The sequence below is a fragment of the Helicoverpa zea genome, chromosome 17 (genome assembly GCF_022581195.2).
Source record: "Helicoverpa zea isolate HzStark_Cry1AcR chromosome 17, ilHelZeax1.1, whole genome shotgun sequence".
Lineage (NCBI taxonomy): Eukaryota > Metazoa > Arthropoda > Insecta > Lepidoptera > Noctuidae > Helicoverpa > Helicoverpa zea.
Window position 1 is genome coordinate 12,046,460 of NC_061468.1, and position 14,770 is coordinate 12,061,229.

Consider the following 14,770-nt stretch of genomic DNA (forward strand, 5'->3'; position numbering starts at 1 on the left):
TGTTTATCAACTGGTAAAAAAACACAATTTTATCAAATATTAGGTATTCGTTTTTCGTATGAATGCGATCTATTTCATATCGAATTTTGGTTATTTTTGGACGACAGCAATATTGCCAAATTGACAACGTCACAGTAACAGCTGATTGGATTCGATCTTAGCCGAACATTGCGTTCGTATTTTGAGCTTATGCATTATTGTTTGCTCATTGGTTAATTGGGTGTAAGACAAGGATATGTAATAGTACTACTTGAAAGAAATTCGGTGCTATTTCATATTGCAGCTTCACTTGGTTTCATCGATGTTTTTCTTATGTTAGATAAATCAAATAATTTAAGACTATAAATAAAATGTCTGAAAGAGACTATGCACCTCTGAGCATAGCTTGCGTTCGCGGGCTCTGCGACAAAATATATGACAAGCGGAAATTTGCTGGCGTCGAGATTGAGAAGTAAGTGCCTTAGCTCCTGTTAAACCACCCATTTTTCAGAGACTTTTTTGTTAAGTATTTATTACCTCGGTCGTTCAATTTTATGTTTTCTTTGCGTGGGATTTGTTATTTCGGACAGGTATACAAAGACAAGCCTGTAGATACAGCCTCCCCCTTTAAAGTCATCAAAACAAGTAGTGTATTTGTTTATTTTTTTGTGGTACTGATTTACCCTTCCTTAAGGCGGCCAACCGTCCCGCATTCTGCGGGACCGTCCCGCATTCTGCGGGACCGTCCCGCAATGCTTGACGAAATCCCGTTTTGAAATTATTAGTAAAATAGTCCCGCAAAACGTTGTATGCGTCCCGCATGTCCCGCATCCCTATTTTTCTACCACGCTTCTACACAACACTCACCTGCGCACACGCTCAACAGTGCAGGAACACAGATTACCTATACCTCTAATATAATCTCGTTCTCTTTATTTCTACTGAACTCGTGAGGCCTAATGATTTTGAAAATAAGACATTAGTGCACGCTGTGACACGATATTGATAGGTTAAATTATAGCTTTTTGCTTACGGTTTTTATTTTATTAGTTCCGTCCGATCATTTTTCAAGGCCCCCCCCCCCCCCCTTTCACGAAAGGTTAAGTCCCGCATTCAGTTTTCGGAAAGTTGGCCGCCTTACCCTTCCTAGCATATTTATGGCCAGTTACTCCGCCCCTAAGACGACCCACTGACCATTGTTACTTATAACAGGATGGTGAAAGACTTCAGTGATGCAAAGAACACAAGTCAGATTAAGAGATTGATCCGAGTCCTGGGTCAGGATTTGATGTCCTCCACCAACCCCAATGTGAAGAATGGGGCACTTATGGGACTGTCCTCAGTAGCTGTTGGCTTGGGGAAGGTCAGTTACTTTACTTTGAAAAATGGTTGTCAAAACTGTAGCACCTCACCTCTACAGTTTAATCAATGTGAATTTATTATAGATTATGTATTCAATTTTAATTTATTTAAAGTGTGCCTTTTTCTTTCTATTAGCAACAAGTAGTTCAGCTTCAGCAAGAGTTGTTTTTCAAATGTATTCTGTATGCAGTATGAACTAGCCTGCAAGCCTGGTCAGCTCCAGCCTGATGAGCAAAGGACTGAAAGACTTTGTACACAACTAAACTCACCTGACAATTATTTATAACATATTTGGACTTTCAAAGAGAGAAGTACAATCCTTGAGTTTGTTTCAGCATTTCTTCTTCTTAAAATATGTAATTAAAAGTATGTATGTTCATAGTGAAATCCAAGCAGCAAAATAAATGTTTTTATGTTGTTTCAACAATATTTACTTAGGTATGTGCCTGCTGGAAGAAATTTTAATTAGAGATAAGCTGTGCCCTTGTACAATTTTTTCCTATTATTTATTATTGTTTGTGTTCTATGTGTACAAAAGTGTTAAATAAATAAATAAATAAATAAACCTCACAGTGGACTGCTCATGAATTAATAAATGAAATTGTTGAAATATATGATTATAATAATTAAGTACAGTTTTCGCAAAACTCAGTCACCACAACAAAATTCAGATTGCATTTGGTGCAGGGCTGCATCGAGTACCTGCCCGAGCTGGTGCACCCGATCGTGGCGTGCTTCAGCGAGAGCGAGTCGCGCGTGCGCTACCAGGCGGCCGAGGCGCTGTTCAACGTGCTGAAGATCGCGCGCGGCGAGGCGCTGGCGCACTTCCCGCTCGTGTTCGACGCGCTGGCTCGCCTGGCCGCCGACCCCGAGCCGCAGGTCAAGCAGGGCGCCGAGCTGCTCGACCGCCTCGTCAAGGTGCGCCCGCACCACCTCATCACACATTACATGTTCTCTTTTATCTAGCAACATGTTATTTTATGGGCTTTTTTAAGACTTGTTTTAAGTCTTAACAAAATATTAATAGTATTTGGCAAGCGTCATAGCCAATTCCCAATTCAGCAGGGTGAGGCAACAGCGTGATGCGGTGATACCCTAATGCCTTAGTTAGACAATACCCTCTAAAAATTGGGGCCAAGTGCGAGTCACGGCACAAAGAATTCTTACAGTATTTAAGTAAAACTACGGGCAAAGTCAAAAACGTTTATTGAAACTAGGCTAGTTTTTAGCACTTTTTCACGTCAAATATAAAAGGACAGCACCCCAAAAACGCCCCTCTTTCACCTAGTGTTATGGCTGGAAAGAAGAAGCGGTGAAGAACAAACTTCCCAGCAAGACAGCTGTCTATTACAATTTAATTATAATTAAATTACAACTTATACAATTCAACATTGTTTCAAATTATAATACAAATAAAATAAAAAACACTTTTTGTCCACTCCAGAGCTGCCATCTGCTTGTATCTTTGAAATAATCATTAACATTATAATAAGCTCCATTATAATCAGATTTGAACCTTATACTTTGGAGATAAAGGTGAAATTCTATTAAAGATTTTACAGATTTACCTATAGTAGCTTGATGTGCAGGCGTCTGTGCAAGTGCTGTCATAGGATTCTCATATTTTACACATGTATGCAGTCATCTGAGACATGGAGCAAATCTGAAACGAATACGTGAAGCATTAATTAATTCGTGGTTTATTCTGATGTTAATATCTCCCATTAAATAAGTGTATAAGTTTTAATGCATAAATATATTATTGGCCTCCCTGCGAGTATCGCTGCACAAACTCGTACCTAATCTTGTTTACCGGGACTTGCTGAAAGATAAAAATGTGCATTAATACTTCACAATAGACGTCACTCGCTAGCAGTAAACACGGGTTATCACTGAATGATATAGGTATTTGAATGTTCGGTATAAGTGAATGGTCGCATTCAGTGAGTTGAGGAACACTGGCAGGACATAGTGACGGAGAGCCAGACGTTCGAGCTGGCGGCGTTCATCCCGATGGTGCGCGAGCGCATCTACACGCGCAACGCGTTCGCGCGCCAGTTCATCGTGTCGTGGGTGGCGGTGCTGGACGCCGTGCCCGACATCGACCTCATCCCGCACCTGCCCGAGCTGCTCGACGGACTCTTCAAGATGCTCGACGATGCCAATTCCGAAATCAGGCGGATGTAAGTACTGATGCTCATCAGTTATAAGTTAAACTGAATTATAATACATACAATGTCTTCATTTTTTGTACTTTCAACTAACTGGTGGGTCTAACTTCAGATTTTACTTCCAGGTGTGACGTTCAACTAAATGAGTTCCTAAGAAGCATAAAGAAAGACCCCTCACGAGTGGACTTCCAGGCTATGATCAACATACTGATCACGCACGCGCAGTCGCCCGAAGAAATGCTACAGGTGAGTAGACACGTGCCCAGTCACCGCAGTCACAGAGCACGCAGCCACCCAGCGACCTGTCCGTCACAGTGTCGCTCGTTTGGATACGTTATTGCCTTTTCAAGTCATATACCACGGAAACCGGGAGGTTAATCTAGGTACACTAGGTAAACTGGTAGGTCCCGGCGGTCGTTTAACATCCTTTGCAGTCGTTACGGGCAGTCAGAAGCAACTTAATCTGACACCAGTCTTACCAAGGGGTACTAAATTGGCCGGGTAACTGGGTTGAGGAGGTCGGATAGGCAGTCGCTCCTTGTGGCACACTGGTACTCATCCGCATCGGATGAGACTGGAAGGCTCGACAGATGACGATGGTTGTGCAGCTGACGGCGATCACGTGGATCAAGGAGTTCGTGGAGCTGGCGGGCGCCGGCATGCTGCCGTACGCGTCGGGCGTGCTGTGCGCCGTGCTGCCGTGCCTCGCCTACTCCGACGACCCGCGCAAGAGTATCCTTTGCACCCTCTGCCGCACACTTACTTAAACCTTTCACGACACACTGTTGTTTTTCAAAATATCATCTAAATATATACCTATATAAATAATGCTTGCATTTAATACAATACATAAATATTTCATCATCATAGTATTTCAAATGCTATTTTGTTCAAACTGTTCAGGTGGGTACTGACCAACGTTGCGAGGTGTAATGTACCCAACATTCGCATCGAGCACGTTACGCTGTGTTTTTCAAATCGGCGTAACATGCTCGTCAAAACTCAGTGGTCCGCATTTGCCGTTAGTTCTCAAGATGGCTGACAGCGAGGACGCGTTGCTATCTTTGATTCTACTTACCTAATTATTGTTTCATCCAAATTAAGAAGAAGAAAAAACGTTACTGGGTATCAAACTTATTTAACACAGGCGTATGTGGTCGCTTGTCATTGATAGCAATTAAAAAAAACGAAATGATTACTGGACAGTATAACATTTTGCAAGAGCGTACTGACCGAACCGCGTAACACTCAAACTATTCGCCAAAAAACCGTCAGCCGGGTGGAGCACTCACAGCGAGCACCCTGCACGAATGCTCGCAATGTAACACGTTACATTACGCCCCGTAACGCCGGTCAGTACCCACTACCCACCTTTCAAAGCAGGTTTTCTTGTTCCAAATCTGTGTTGCGACTTCCTTAGCAAAAGTGTCAGGCATACGCGAGACGGCGGCCACGGTGAACTTCCAGCTGACGAAGCTGGTGGTGTCGGGGGGCGGGGCGGAGGGCGGCGCGGGGGGCGGGGCGGAGGGCGGGCGGCTGGACCTGGACGCGCTGGTGGGCGTGCTGACGCAGCTGCTGCACCACAGCTCCGTGCACACGAAGGTGGCCGCGCTCGACTGGATCCACAACCTCTACACCAAGCTGCCGCACCAGGTACCACTCAGGCTCACTGCTTTACTACTCCCATCCATATTAGTCCGTCTTTTTGATTACTCTAAAATGTCGTACAAATATTTTCTCACAAGACTATCACAAACCAATAACAGAGATAAAGTATTTATTAAAATCTTTTTCATCCCACCATCTCGGAAAGAGAGAGAGCAAAACTGCTCTTCGATATCTGAGTGCAGAACCCGTTTTGTGTGTGTGTGGCAATGGTCCCCCGACACGACAAAATTTTGTTTAGTTTGACATGCTGTAGTTGGTACTTACGTAGTGTTAAAAGTTATTTTTTGTTTTAACCTTTTGTCATAATAATTGCGTACTTTTTTTGGGTCGGGGGTTTTTTATCTTCTAAAGCGTCAAAGTTTTTTATTTATTTATTTATTTGGTTCACCAACAGTTGTATACACTGACACAAACAAAGAAAGAAGTAACAAATAAGAGTAAAGTGTAACAACCACTTACAGGTAAACACTGCATGCACACGAATAGTTGACGTAACTTATAATTTTAAATTCTTATACAATGTGTCCCGGGGATAAGTGACCGCCCGAAATTTTTTGAATATTTGTACAAAATTAAGGATAATTTCCTTTATATTTGGGACTTACCGCCTTTGGTTTTTTTTTAATGATTTTTAGGAAATACTGTGACGTGCTGCAGTTTTTTTAAGATATTTCCTAAGTTTTTACATCTTTTTAAATTCTTTTTTCTTTATTGACTAGCCGACATCATAGTTTATCAATTAAAATTATCAAAAATAACAAAAATGTAATAAAACATTTATTAGAAAAAAAAGAAAATAAAAATTCAAAGAAAATAACGCCTTTTTTTCAGTTTTTTCAAAATAAGTCCAATAAATGCCCCCTTAATATCACTTTCTTTTAATTTATTAATAAACTACATGATATTTCTTACAATAGCTCACAACAATGTTTGCTGCTATTTCAAACAAATGCAAAAATACAGTCAGTTGAAATTTGAAAAAAAAGAGCAAAGCCTGTTATTAACATGAAAAAAATCATTAAAAAATTTTTATTGTCAGGCCTAATAAAAATTTTTTAATGATTTTTTTCAAAAATATAAATGAAATTATCCTTAATTTTGTACAAATATTCAAAAAATTTCGGGCGGTCACTTATCCCCGGGACACATTGTATATAAAAGATAACATCGACAACTCAGTTGAGTTGTACTGTAATGAATCTTAAACATGACTTTTAACTAGGTAGTAATATGTAATGTCGTGTGTGTCAGATGTTCCTGCAGACGGACAAGCTGTTCGTGAGCGTGGTGGGCAGCCTGACGGACGCCGCCGACGACGTGGTGCGCCGCTCCCTGGCCGTGCTGGCCGAGGTGTGCTCCTGCGAGCCGCCCGACCCCGCCCACCCCGCCGAGCCGGCCGACCCGCCGCACCCCGCCGACCCGCCGCACCCCGCCGACCCCGCCGACACGTCGCACCCCGCCGACCCCGCCGACCCCGCTGCGCGCCGCGACAGCGTGGTGCGGCCCGCTCGCGCTGGTACCACTTTTTGTAAAACTTATTATTGTAATATACAAAACATGCGTATTAGTCACGTGACACGTGGAGACTTTTTTTATTGTCAGGTGAGCTGGAGTCCAGTCCATATTTCTACAAGTTCCTGCAAGCGCTGCTGCGGCTGCTGGCCGCCGACGACAACTTGTTAGAAGACAGAGGTGCCTTCATCATCAGGTGAGAGCTTCTGTGTCATGTGCATTATGTTATCAAATTACAGCTTAGTATTTATCCTATCATAACTCATGCATGACTGATGGTACAAAATACCATGGAACCATGAAATAGTTATTGAATTACAAATTAGGTATGAACTTCGAAATTTTTTATGAAAATTTTACGCAAACTATGATCTCAAAAAGATAACATGAATATAATAAAAACACTAGCAAGGCAAGGCAGGCAAGTACCAATGCAACTTTTCTAAGTTTGTACCTATGTACTTTCTAAGTATCTCTTAGACACCAATGAGTGTGTTTCGGATGGCACGTTAAACTGTAGGTCCCGGCTGTCATTGAACATCCTTGGCAGTCGTTACGGGTAGTCGAAGCCAGTAAGTCTGACACCAGTCTAACCAAGAGGTATCGGGTTGCCCGGGTAACTGGGTTGAGGAGGTCAGATAGGCAGTCGCTTCTTGTAATGCACTGGTACTCAGCTGAATCTGGTTAGACTGGAAGCCGACCCCAACATAGTTGGGAAAAAGGCTCGGAGGATGATGAATAAAAACACTAGCATAGTGTACCAATAGACATTAGTAGATTGTTTTTTCTAAAGCTCAAATAATAATATTTCACAAAAATAATGTAGTAGTTTGTTCATAATTATGGTTATCTCAAATATTCCTTACCAAGTTATAAAGTTTTTGGAAATAATGATCGTGTAAGTTTATCGCAACGACGCGACTCGTGCTAGACCTGTTCTGGTGGTGAGTGGTCGGGCGCTAGCTCGCCTGTGCAGTAGTGTGCAGTCCGCCGGTGTGGGGTTGCAGACAGCTGTGCGTGCTGCTGAACGCGGAGCAGCTGTACGTGGCGCTGGCGCGGGCGCTGCTGCGCGAGCGCGACCTGCGCTTCGTGGCCACCATGGTGGACGTGCTCAGCACCATCCTGCTCACCGCCGCCGAGCTCTACGACCTGCGCCTGCAGCTGCGCAGCTTCGACAAGCCGGTCAGTGCCGGCGCGTGGCTCTACGTCACACACGACACACTCGCGTCATGACGTGCTCGTGTTGCAGGCCACGCACTCGCTGTTCCGCTGGCTGTACGCGTGCTGGTGCCACAGCCCCGTGTCGCTGCTGGCGCTGTGTCTGCTCACGCACAACTACGCGCACTGCAACCGTCTCATATCCACCTTGTATCCTTTGCCTTTATCACATTTTGCATTTAATCAATTCATTAAACTCTTTAATATTTTGTTTTTGTGGCTATCAAGATGTATCTTTTATACATGTCTGTATAAATAGATAAAAGTATAAGACATTTCCGACAAACAAGGAAGAATGTTTAAGAGATCCTGAACTTGTAATCAGCGGGGACCTGGAGATCACGGTGGACTTCCTCACTGAGGTAGATAAATTGGTGCAGCTCATCGAATCTCCAATATTCGCATGTGAGTGACTTGCACAGATATACATGATACAGGCATTTACTCTAATGTGAACGTGTAGAGCACGTTGTCTTGTGTGTCAGTCCGCTTCAGCTGGTTCGACGTCGTGTCGAAGGAGAGAAGTGCGGCGAGCGGTAGGTTGCGCCTTTGGTCAACGTTCAACACAGCAGTTCCGTTGCTGTATTGGACATTGGTGTAAGGCGCGACTACTCAACTGCGCTACTGCGACCACCTTCTACGAATGCATTCTGTTCTGCACGAGTGCGCAGCCGTAATAACTGTGCTTTAACATTATATTCCAGAGTATCCTGTTTAATTCGGTACATTGCTACAGTATTGTCATATTTTATTAATGAAGTCCATTGTTGTTGTGAAGTTTTAGTCCTACTACCACCCGGAGCATAAAACGTTCCTATCTAGCTGCCAAAACATTAATCAGTCGCAAAAAAGAAATTAGTTACTCCAAAAAGCTGCAATACCGACGTCGAAGTCACATCATCAGAATGTGCATAGTCTGCAAGAATCAGATTGTTACCTATTACCTACAAAGACAATGTACTCTACTAACTAGACTGTTCACGAAAAAAAATATTTATCAAAAATAGACTTTAATGTCGTACCCATAAGGTGGCTATTTCTTTGTAAGCGGTATCTAGTCAAAAACGGTCCTGGCGAGAGGGCATCCGCTGGTAGTGTGTCCTTGTCTGACGTCTTGCCAGCTCAACTAATCATTGGGTTTGTTAGAAATGGTAGAAAATTATATTTTTTATGATTTACTAAAACGAACGATTAATATACTTTGAAACGTATTTAAATATTTTACAGTTACTATAATTAATAAATCAATTCGTTTTATTTTAAAAATAATTCATTATTACTGAGTAACAGTAATATTTAAATATTTGGGCCTGGTAATACTAAATGAAAGATAGCGGTTTGCTCACTTGGTTGATCCTTAGTTGTTGATTGGTGGACGTCTTTTAGAAAGAGACACACTACCAACGGGAGCCCTCTCGCTCGTACCGGTTTTTGCGCCATAGTGCACAGCCTAGTTAGTAGAGTACAATAGTAACTATTATAGTAATCTGTGGTACAATGTCTTTGGGTATCTACACTTAACTGTGACAGTGTTGACAGAATTCGATTACTTCGTCGCGGTAGATTCTGATAGGTGTGCGTTCACCATTGTGTTACCTATATATTTATATTGGCGCAACCCTTTCAGAAGTGTATATGACACGTAGTTCGGATGAGTAGTGGATTGAGCAGATGTATGCGGTGGGTGTGCAGACATGCGGCTGGAGCTGCTGGGCGGCGCGCAGAGCGCGGAGCTGCGCGGCGCGCTGTACGGGCTGCTGATGCTGCTGCCGCAGTCCGACGCCTTCCACACGCTGCGCAACCGCCTGCAGTGCGCGCCCGCGCTGTCCGCGCCCACGCCGTCAGTACTCACGACCGCTCTAAACAATATACACTTCTGGACACATCTATAGGCCCACCTTGTATTTTCAGTTTCGTTTGGTCCTAGCTAATTTTTTATATTAGGTCGAGCAAAAGGTTTGTATGCAGTTTTCAACCTTGCACATTCACAATTTCATTCAATAGTCTTTTTTTGAATTTCGAATACAGAATTTAAAGAAACAAGAGACAATTTGGAGCCTGCTTGTTGATATCAAACAATCGATTACTAAGAAAACTTGGTTTTATTGGTTTACTTGGACTTAATTCTTGAAAAAGTGATTGATATCTTTGGTTTTGCAACAAACATTACTTATTCTTAACATTAAGGTGAGGTTCTCTCAATAATCTATGGATACTTCACCTGAAGTCGCCGCCCAAGCTGTGGCACTTATTCAGGCCGGACGCAGCCAAAGAAACGTGAGTGCTCAACTTAATTTAAGTCGATCTGCGGTCTGAAATGTTTATCGGAGGTACCTAGAGACTGGCGGCTTTGTTCGTCGCCAAGGAAGGCCACGATCTCGGGTCACAACTGAAAGGCAGGATCGATTCATCGTGATGACCAGCTTGAGAAATCATCACCTTACCTCCATTGAGACACAAAAACAACTTCGCGACTTCCACGGAGTATCTGTGAGTGCTCGAACTGTTCGGAGAAGGTTAAAAGAACGCGATATGGTACCACACAAGCCAGCTAATGGGCCCAAACTAACGCGAACCCACCGAACAGCGCGCCTTCATTTCGCACGCAGTCATTTAAATTGGACACAGCAAGATTGGAGCCGTGTTCTCTTTTCTGATGAGTCCAAAATTGTGTTTCATGGCAATGATGGAAGGAAGAAGGTCTACCGACGTAAGGGAGAGCGTTTCGCACAATGCTGCTTTGAAGAGATGGTTGCTTATGGCGGTGGCTCAAAGACTGTCTGGGGCGATATATCTGCGAGCGGCAAAACTCAACTTGAGGTTGTTACAGGACCACGGCTGCCAACATTAAACGCTGAAAGGTACATTCGTGAGTGCTTAGGACCTCACGTGATACCATACGCGGACTATGTGGGCCCAAATTTCCTTTTTATGCATGATAATGCAAGAGCCCATGCGGCCGGCATTGTCAGGGAATATCTTCGGGATGTGAATATCACAGTTATGGACTGGCCAGCCAGAAGCCCAGACATGAACCCCATTGAGCACATGTGGGACAAGCTAAAAAGACGTGTTAGGGCTCGTCAGCCAGTTGCCCAGACGATGCAGGAGTTGAAAATTGCCATAGAAGAGGAATGGGAGATGATCCCTCAAAACTTCATAGAGCGGTTGATAACTCTATGCCTAATCGTATGAGAGCTGCGGTAGATGCCCTTGGAAGCAACAAACGTTATTAAATTAAACCTTTATTTGATAAAACATGTTTTTTATTCAAAAATCAATTGCCTTTAACGAGGCACATATCCGACTTGTTAAGCGTAGCTCCATGTCGTATGGTATTCCAAATTCAAATTTAAAACAATACGATCGAAAAAGAAGGTAAAATGTATCAGGTTTAAAACTGCATCATCAGTTTTTGTTCAATCTAGCAATCATATTTCGGTAGGGGCCATCGAAACCAAAACTCTAAGGTGGGCCAATAGATGTGTCCAGAAGTGTATAACCGCCCCACTTTGCCTCACACTTTTGCTATCTAATCGTTGATCTACCTACATGAAAAATAGCAAATGATTGTAGATTTAGTATTGCCTAAGTTATGTTATGGCCGCTATGATATGAGCAGTGGGCGGGGTATGTACGAACAGGCGTGTTGCAGCGCGGCGGCGGGCGGCGACGCGGCGCTGGACTTCGAGGCGTTGCTGGCGCAGTTCGCGCGAGTGCAGGCGGCGCAGCGCCACTACCGCCTCAGCGCGCGCGCCTCGCTGCTCGACAAGGGCTACTCCTAGCCGCACAGCGCCACTACCGCCTCAGCGCGCGCGCCTCGCTGCTCGACAAGGGCTACTCCTAGCCGCACAGCGCCACTACCGCCTCAGCGCGCGCGCCTCGCTGCTCGACAAGGGCTACTCCTAGCCGCACAGCGCCACTACCGCCTCAGCGCGCGCGCCTCGCTGCTCGACAAGGGCTACTCCTAGCCGCACAGCGCCACTACCGCCTCAGCGCGCGCGCCTCGCTGCTCGACAAGGGCTACTCCTAGCCGCACAGCGCCACTACCGCCTCAGCGCGCGCGCCTCGCTGCTCGACAAGGGCTACTCCTAGCCGCACAGCGCCACTACCGCCTCAGCGCGCGCGCCTCGCTGCTCGACAAGGGCTACTCCTAGCCGCGCACGTCTCCTCACGTCACCTGTCTCAATCAGCTTGCTCGACTTATTACGCCGTCCTTACGCGACAGCCGTGTCGAAACCAGAAACTATTGTTTCCGTAAATTATTTATTTACAACACGATGAGAATAACGAATGTCTCGCAGAAAAACTTAGTTACCACTTACTGCGCAAGCCATGGACCTTGTATTATTATTAGGCATAATAAGTAGAAACAATTACAACAACAATTGAATTGCAATAGCAGGGACCCGCATTGGTTTGCGATTGGTCTGCTATTTTAGTGATTTTGGTCTATACGGTAGTCTGCTCTACAATCATGTTGCAGTTGTAAATCATTTGCAGACAATATGATTCATTATTGAATCACAGAAAATGATAAAAATCTCTATCTCTAAATATCTATAAAATCTAGCATCAAACTTATTTTAATAAATATTTTGTGATCAAAACCAAAAAAAACACCTGAAACATATGTATTCACTCACTCACACATGAAAAAAACATAAACTGGGCCCCGATTCTCCTAAGTTAATAATGTCAAAATCTAATAGAAATCGAATCGCAATATGATCGTAATAGCAGTTTTAACCATATCGGGCATTCTGCTACTAATAAAAGACCAATCGTATTCGATTGACATTTGATTGGTGTCCGATTGGTCTGCTATTTTGATGATTTTGGTCTATACGGTAGTTTGCTGTACAATCATTTTGCAATCGTAAATCATTTGCAGACATAATGGTTCATTATTGAATGACAGAAAAGGATAAAAACGTTTATTTCAAAGAAAAAATAGCGGAATACCACATACGCTTCAATCGTAATCGAGTCGGGATTGGATCTCAGTCGAATCGAGTCGAACGTCAATCGAAGGTAGCTTAAGTAAAATTAGGAGAATCGGGCCCCAGATGTATTTCATTAATGGGTTCACTAAATTCCCTCGATTGTCAATCCATGTATCGTTCCTATTTATAATGTTGGGTATAAAGTGCATCACTGCTCTGATGTATATACCCACATCTATATCATACTTTTTTTACGTACTGACAACATTTAGGAGATTTCTCTTATCTAGAATATACTTTGTATGACGTTTTTGTAAAATCCCTTCGATGTTTTTTTAAACGTATTTGACTACACCTACATACAACTAGAAAGTTGACGTGCGCAATAAATAGTGGGCAGTGACGCGAGACTCGAGAGATACCCCTCGCCTTATAAGTGACTATGTGGATGAGATCATTATTTTTGTACAGAAGAAAAGTAAAATAAACTTTGTAAAATATGAATTTACGTAATTTTCAATTATTGTTACAGGTAGTTGTGCTTGTTTTATAATTATGTTAAACATTCCACTATTTAGTTGTATGATTATCTAGAAATAAAACCAAATCATAAATATTTATTGTTTAATTTAATAATAAAAAACAATGATTTTCTGTATTATATTATAATTATTGCTATTTATAAAATAAACAGTTTTATACAATACTACTTACAGGAAACAAATGTTTTATGCTTACATAAAGTCATATTTATACAAATAATATAATAAAGAGAAAATAATATTTTTGTTTGCAAGTTACTTTGTTTGTACCCCTACAGGCTACGAAACCACTGAACCAATTTGAAAAAGCCTTTCACTGTTGGGAACCTACATTATCCCCTACTAAACCCATAGGCCATATTTTATCCGGTTACGGGCAGTAGTACCTCCCACTTGCGTCCCATAACGCAAGTGTAACCGCGGGAAAGCAGCTAGTTATTTTTGTGTGCGTTCGCGCAGCGGAATGTTGTTGAATTTAAAGATTTTAATTATGCAGATAATTAGTGTAAGACGTCCTATAATTGTGTATGGTAAATAAAAATTTGTGTATGCAGCCATTGTGGAGAAATTCACCAAAAACAGATTCCGCTGGGCGAACGTTGACGAACGTTGTCCTGGCGGAACTTTTTTTAATCCATAGACTTTAGAAGAAAAGAGATGTGTCCGAAAATTAGTGTGTATTTGTGTATAATTGATTATGTATGAATGAAATCAGTGCATGCATAAACTTCGGAGAAATTCAATTTTCCGCTACGCGAACGTTTGGCCATTAACTAGTTTTCATATAAAGCGCTTACATAGAGAGCTGTAGATTTTTACATACGTTGTTTTGAATTGGTTTATATTTGTTTAAAAACCAGATTTAGAAAAAGTCGTAGGGTTTAAAAGATAAAAATATAAACGTAAAATACACTTATTAGGTCTTAGTTCTTAAAGTATGCAGTTTGGGGTCTAGATTTTCACGTTTACACAAACCTTGTAAGTGTCTCCAACATGTTGCCAAGTATCAATGATGTTCCGTTAGTAATTAAAAAGTTATAGGATATTTTACCATGAACAGATCCACTGTTTACAAAGCAGTCGAATATCACGACGTTCTAAAGGAATTGCATGGTAAAATGTATGCCAATAATTAGTTTAATCGTTCAACTATTCACTTGCAAAATTTCATGTCATTAAATTCAGTAATTAAAGAAAGACAATTATAATACTGACGGAGCATCGAAACCCTACATAATCCGACCAAGTTCGGATAGCTACAAAAAAGCGGCCGTGCCATATGTCTAAGCAACGTTCTTAACTTGGTAGGTTAGTATATTTATTAATATGGTACAGTTGCGAACACAAGCGTTAGTAAAAAATAAAACAATTG

At 42.4% G+C, this 14,770-nt stretch overlaps 1 protein-coding gene across 5 annotated transcripts; it reads left to right on the forward strand.

Moving 5' to 3' along the window:
• Positions 1-142: 142 nt before the first annotated feature.
• On the forward strand, positions 143-12,563 carry LOC124637914 (protein VAC14 homolog). Of its 5 annotated transcripts, XM_047174639.1 has the most exons (15): positions 143-451; positions 1,192-1,342; positions 2,029-2,259; positions 3,307-3,524; positions 3,638-3,758; positions 4,121-4,244; positions 4,945-5,165; positions 6,432-6,696; positions 6,783-6,888; positions 7,700-7,874; positions 7,942-8,060; positions 8,236-8,315; positions 9,582-9,750; positions 11,566-11,683; positions 11,746-12,563. In XM_047174639.1, the coding sequence occupies exons 1-15, from the start codon at positions 351-353 to the stop codon at positions 11,755-11,757; spliced, it is 2,211 nt and encodes a 736-aa protein (XP_047030595.1). In that variant the 5' UTR covers positions 143-350; the 3' UTR covers positions 11,758-12,563. The 5 variants fall into 5 exon arrangements, with proteins under 5 accessions (XP_047030595.1, XP_047030594.1, XP_047030597.1 ...); XM_047174638.1 differs by having other exon boundaries at positions 11,566-12,563; XM_047174641.1 differs by having other exon boundaries at positions 144-451; positions 9,582-9,779; positions 11,408-12,563.
• The last annotated feature ends 2,207 nt before the right edge of the window (positions 12,564-14,770 follow it).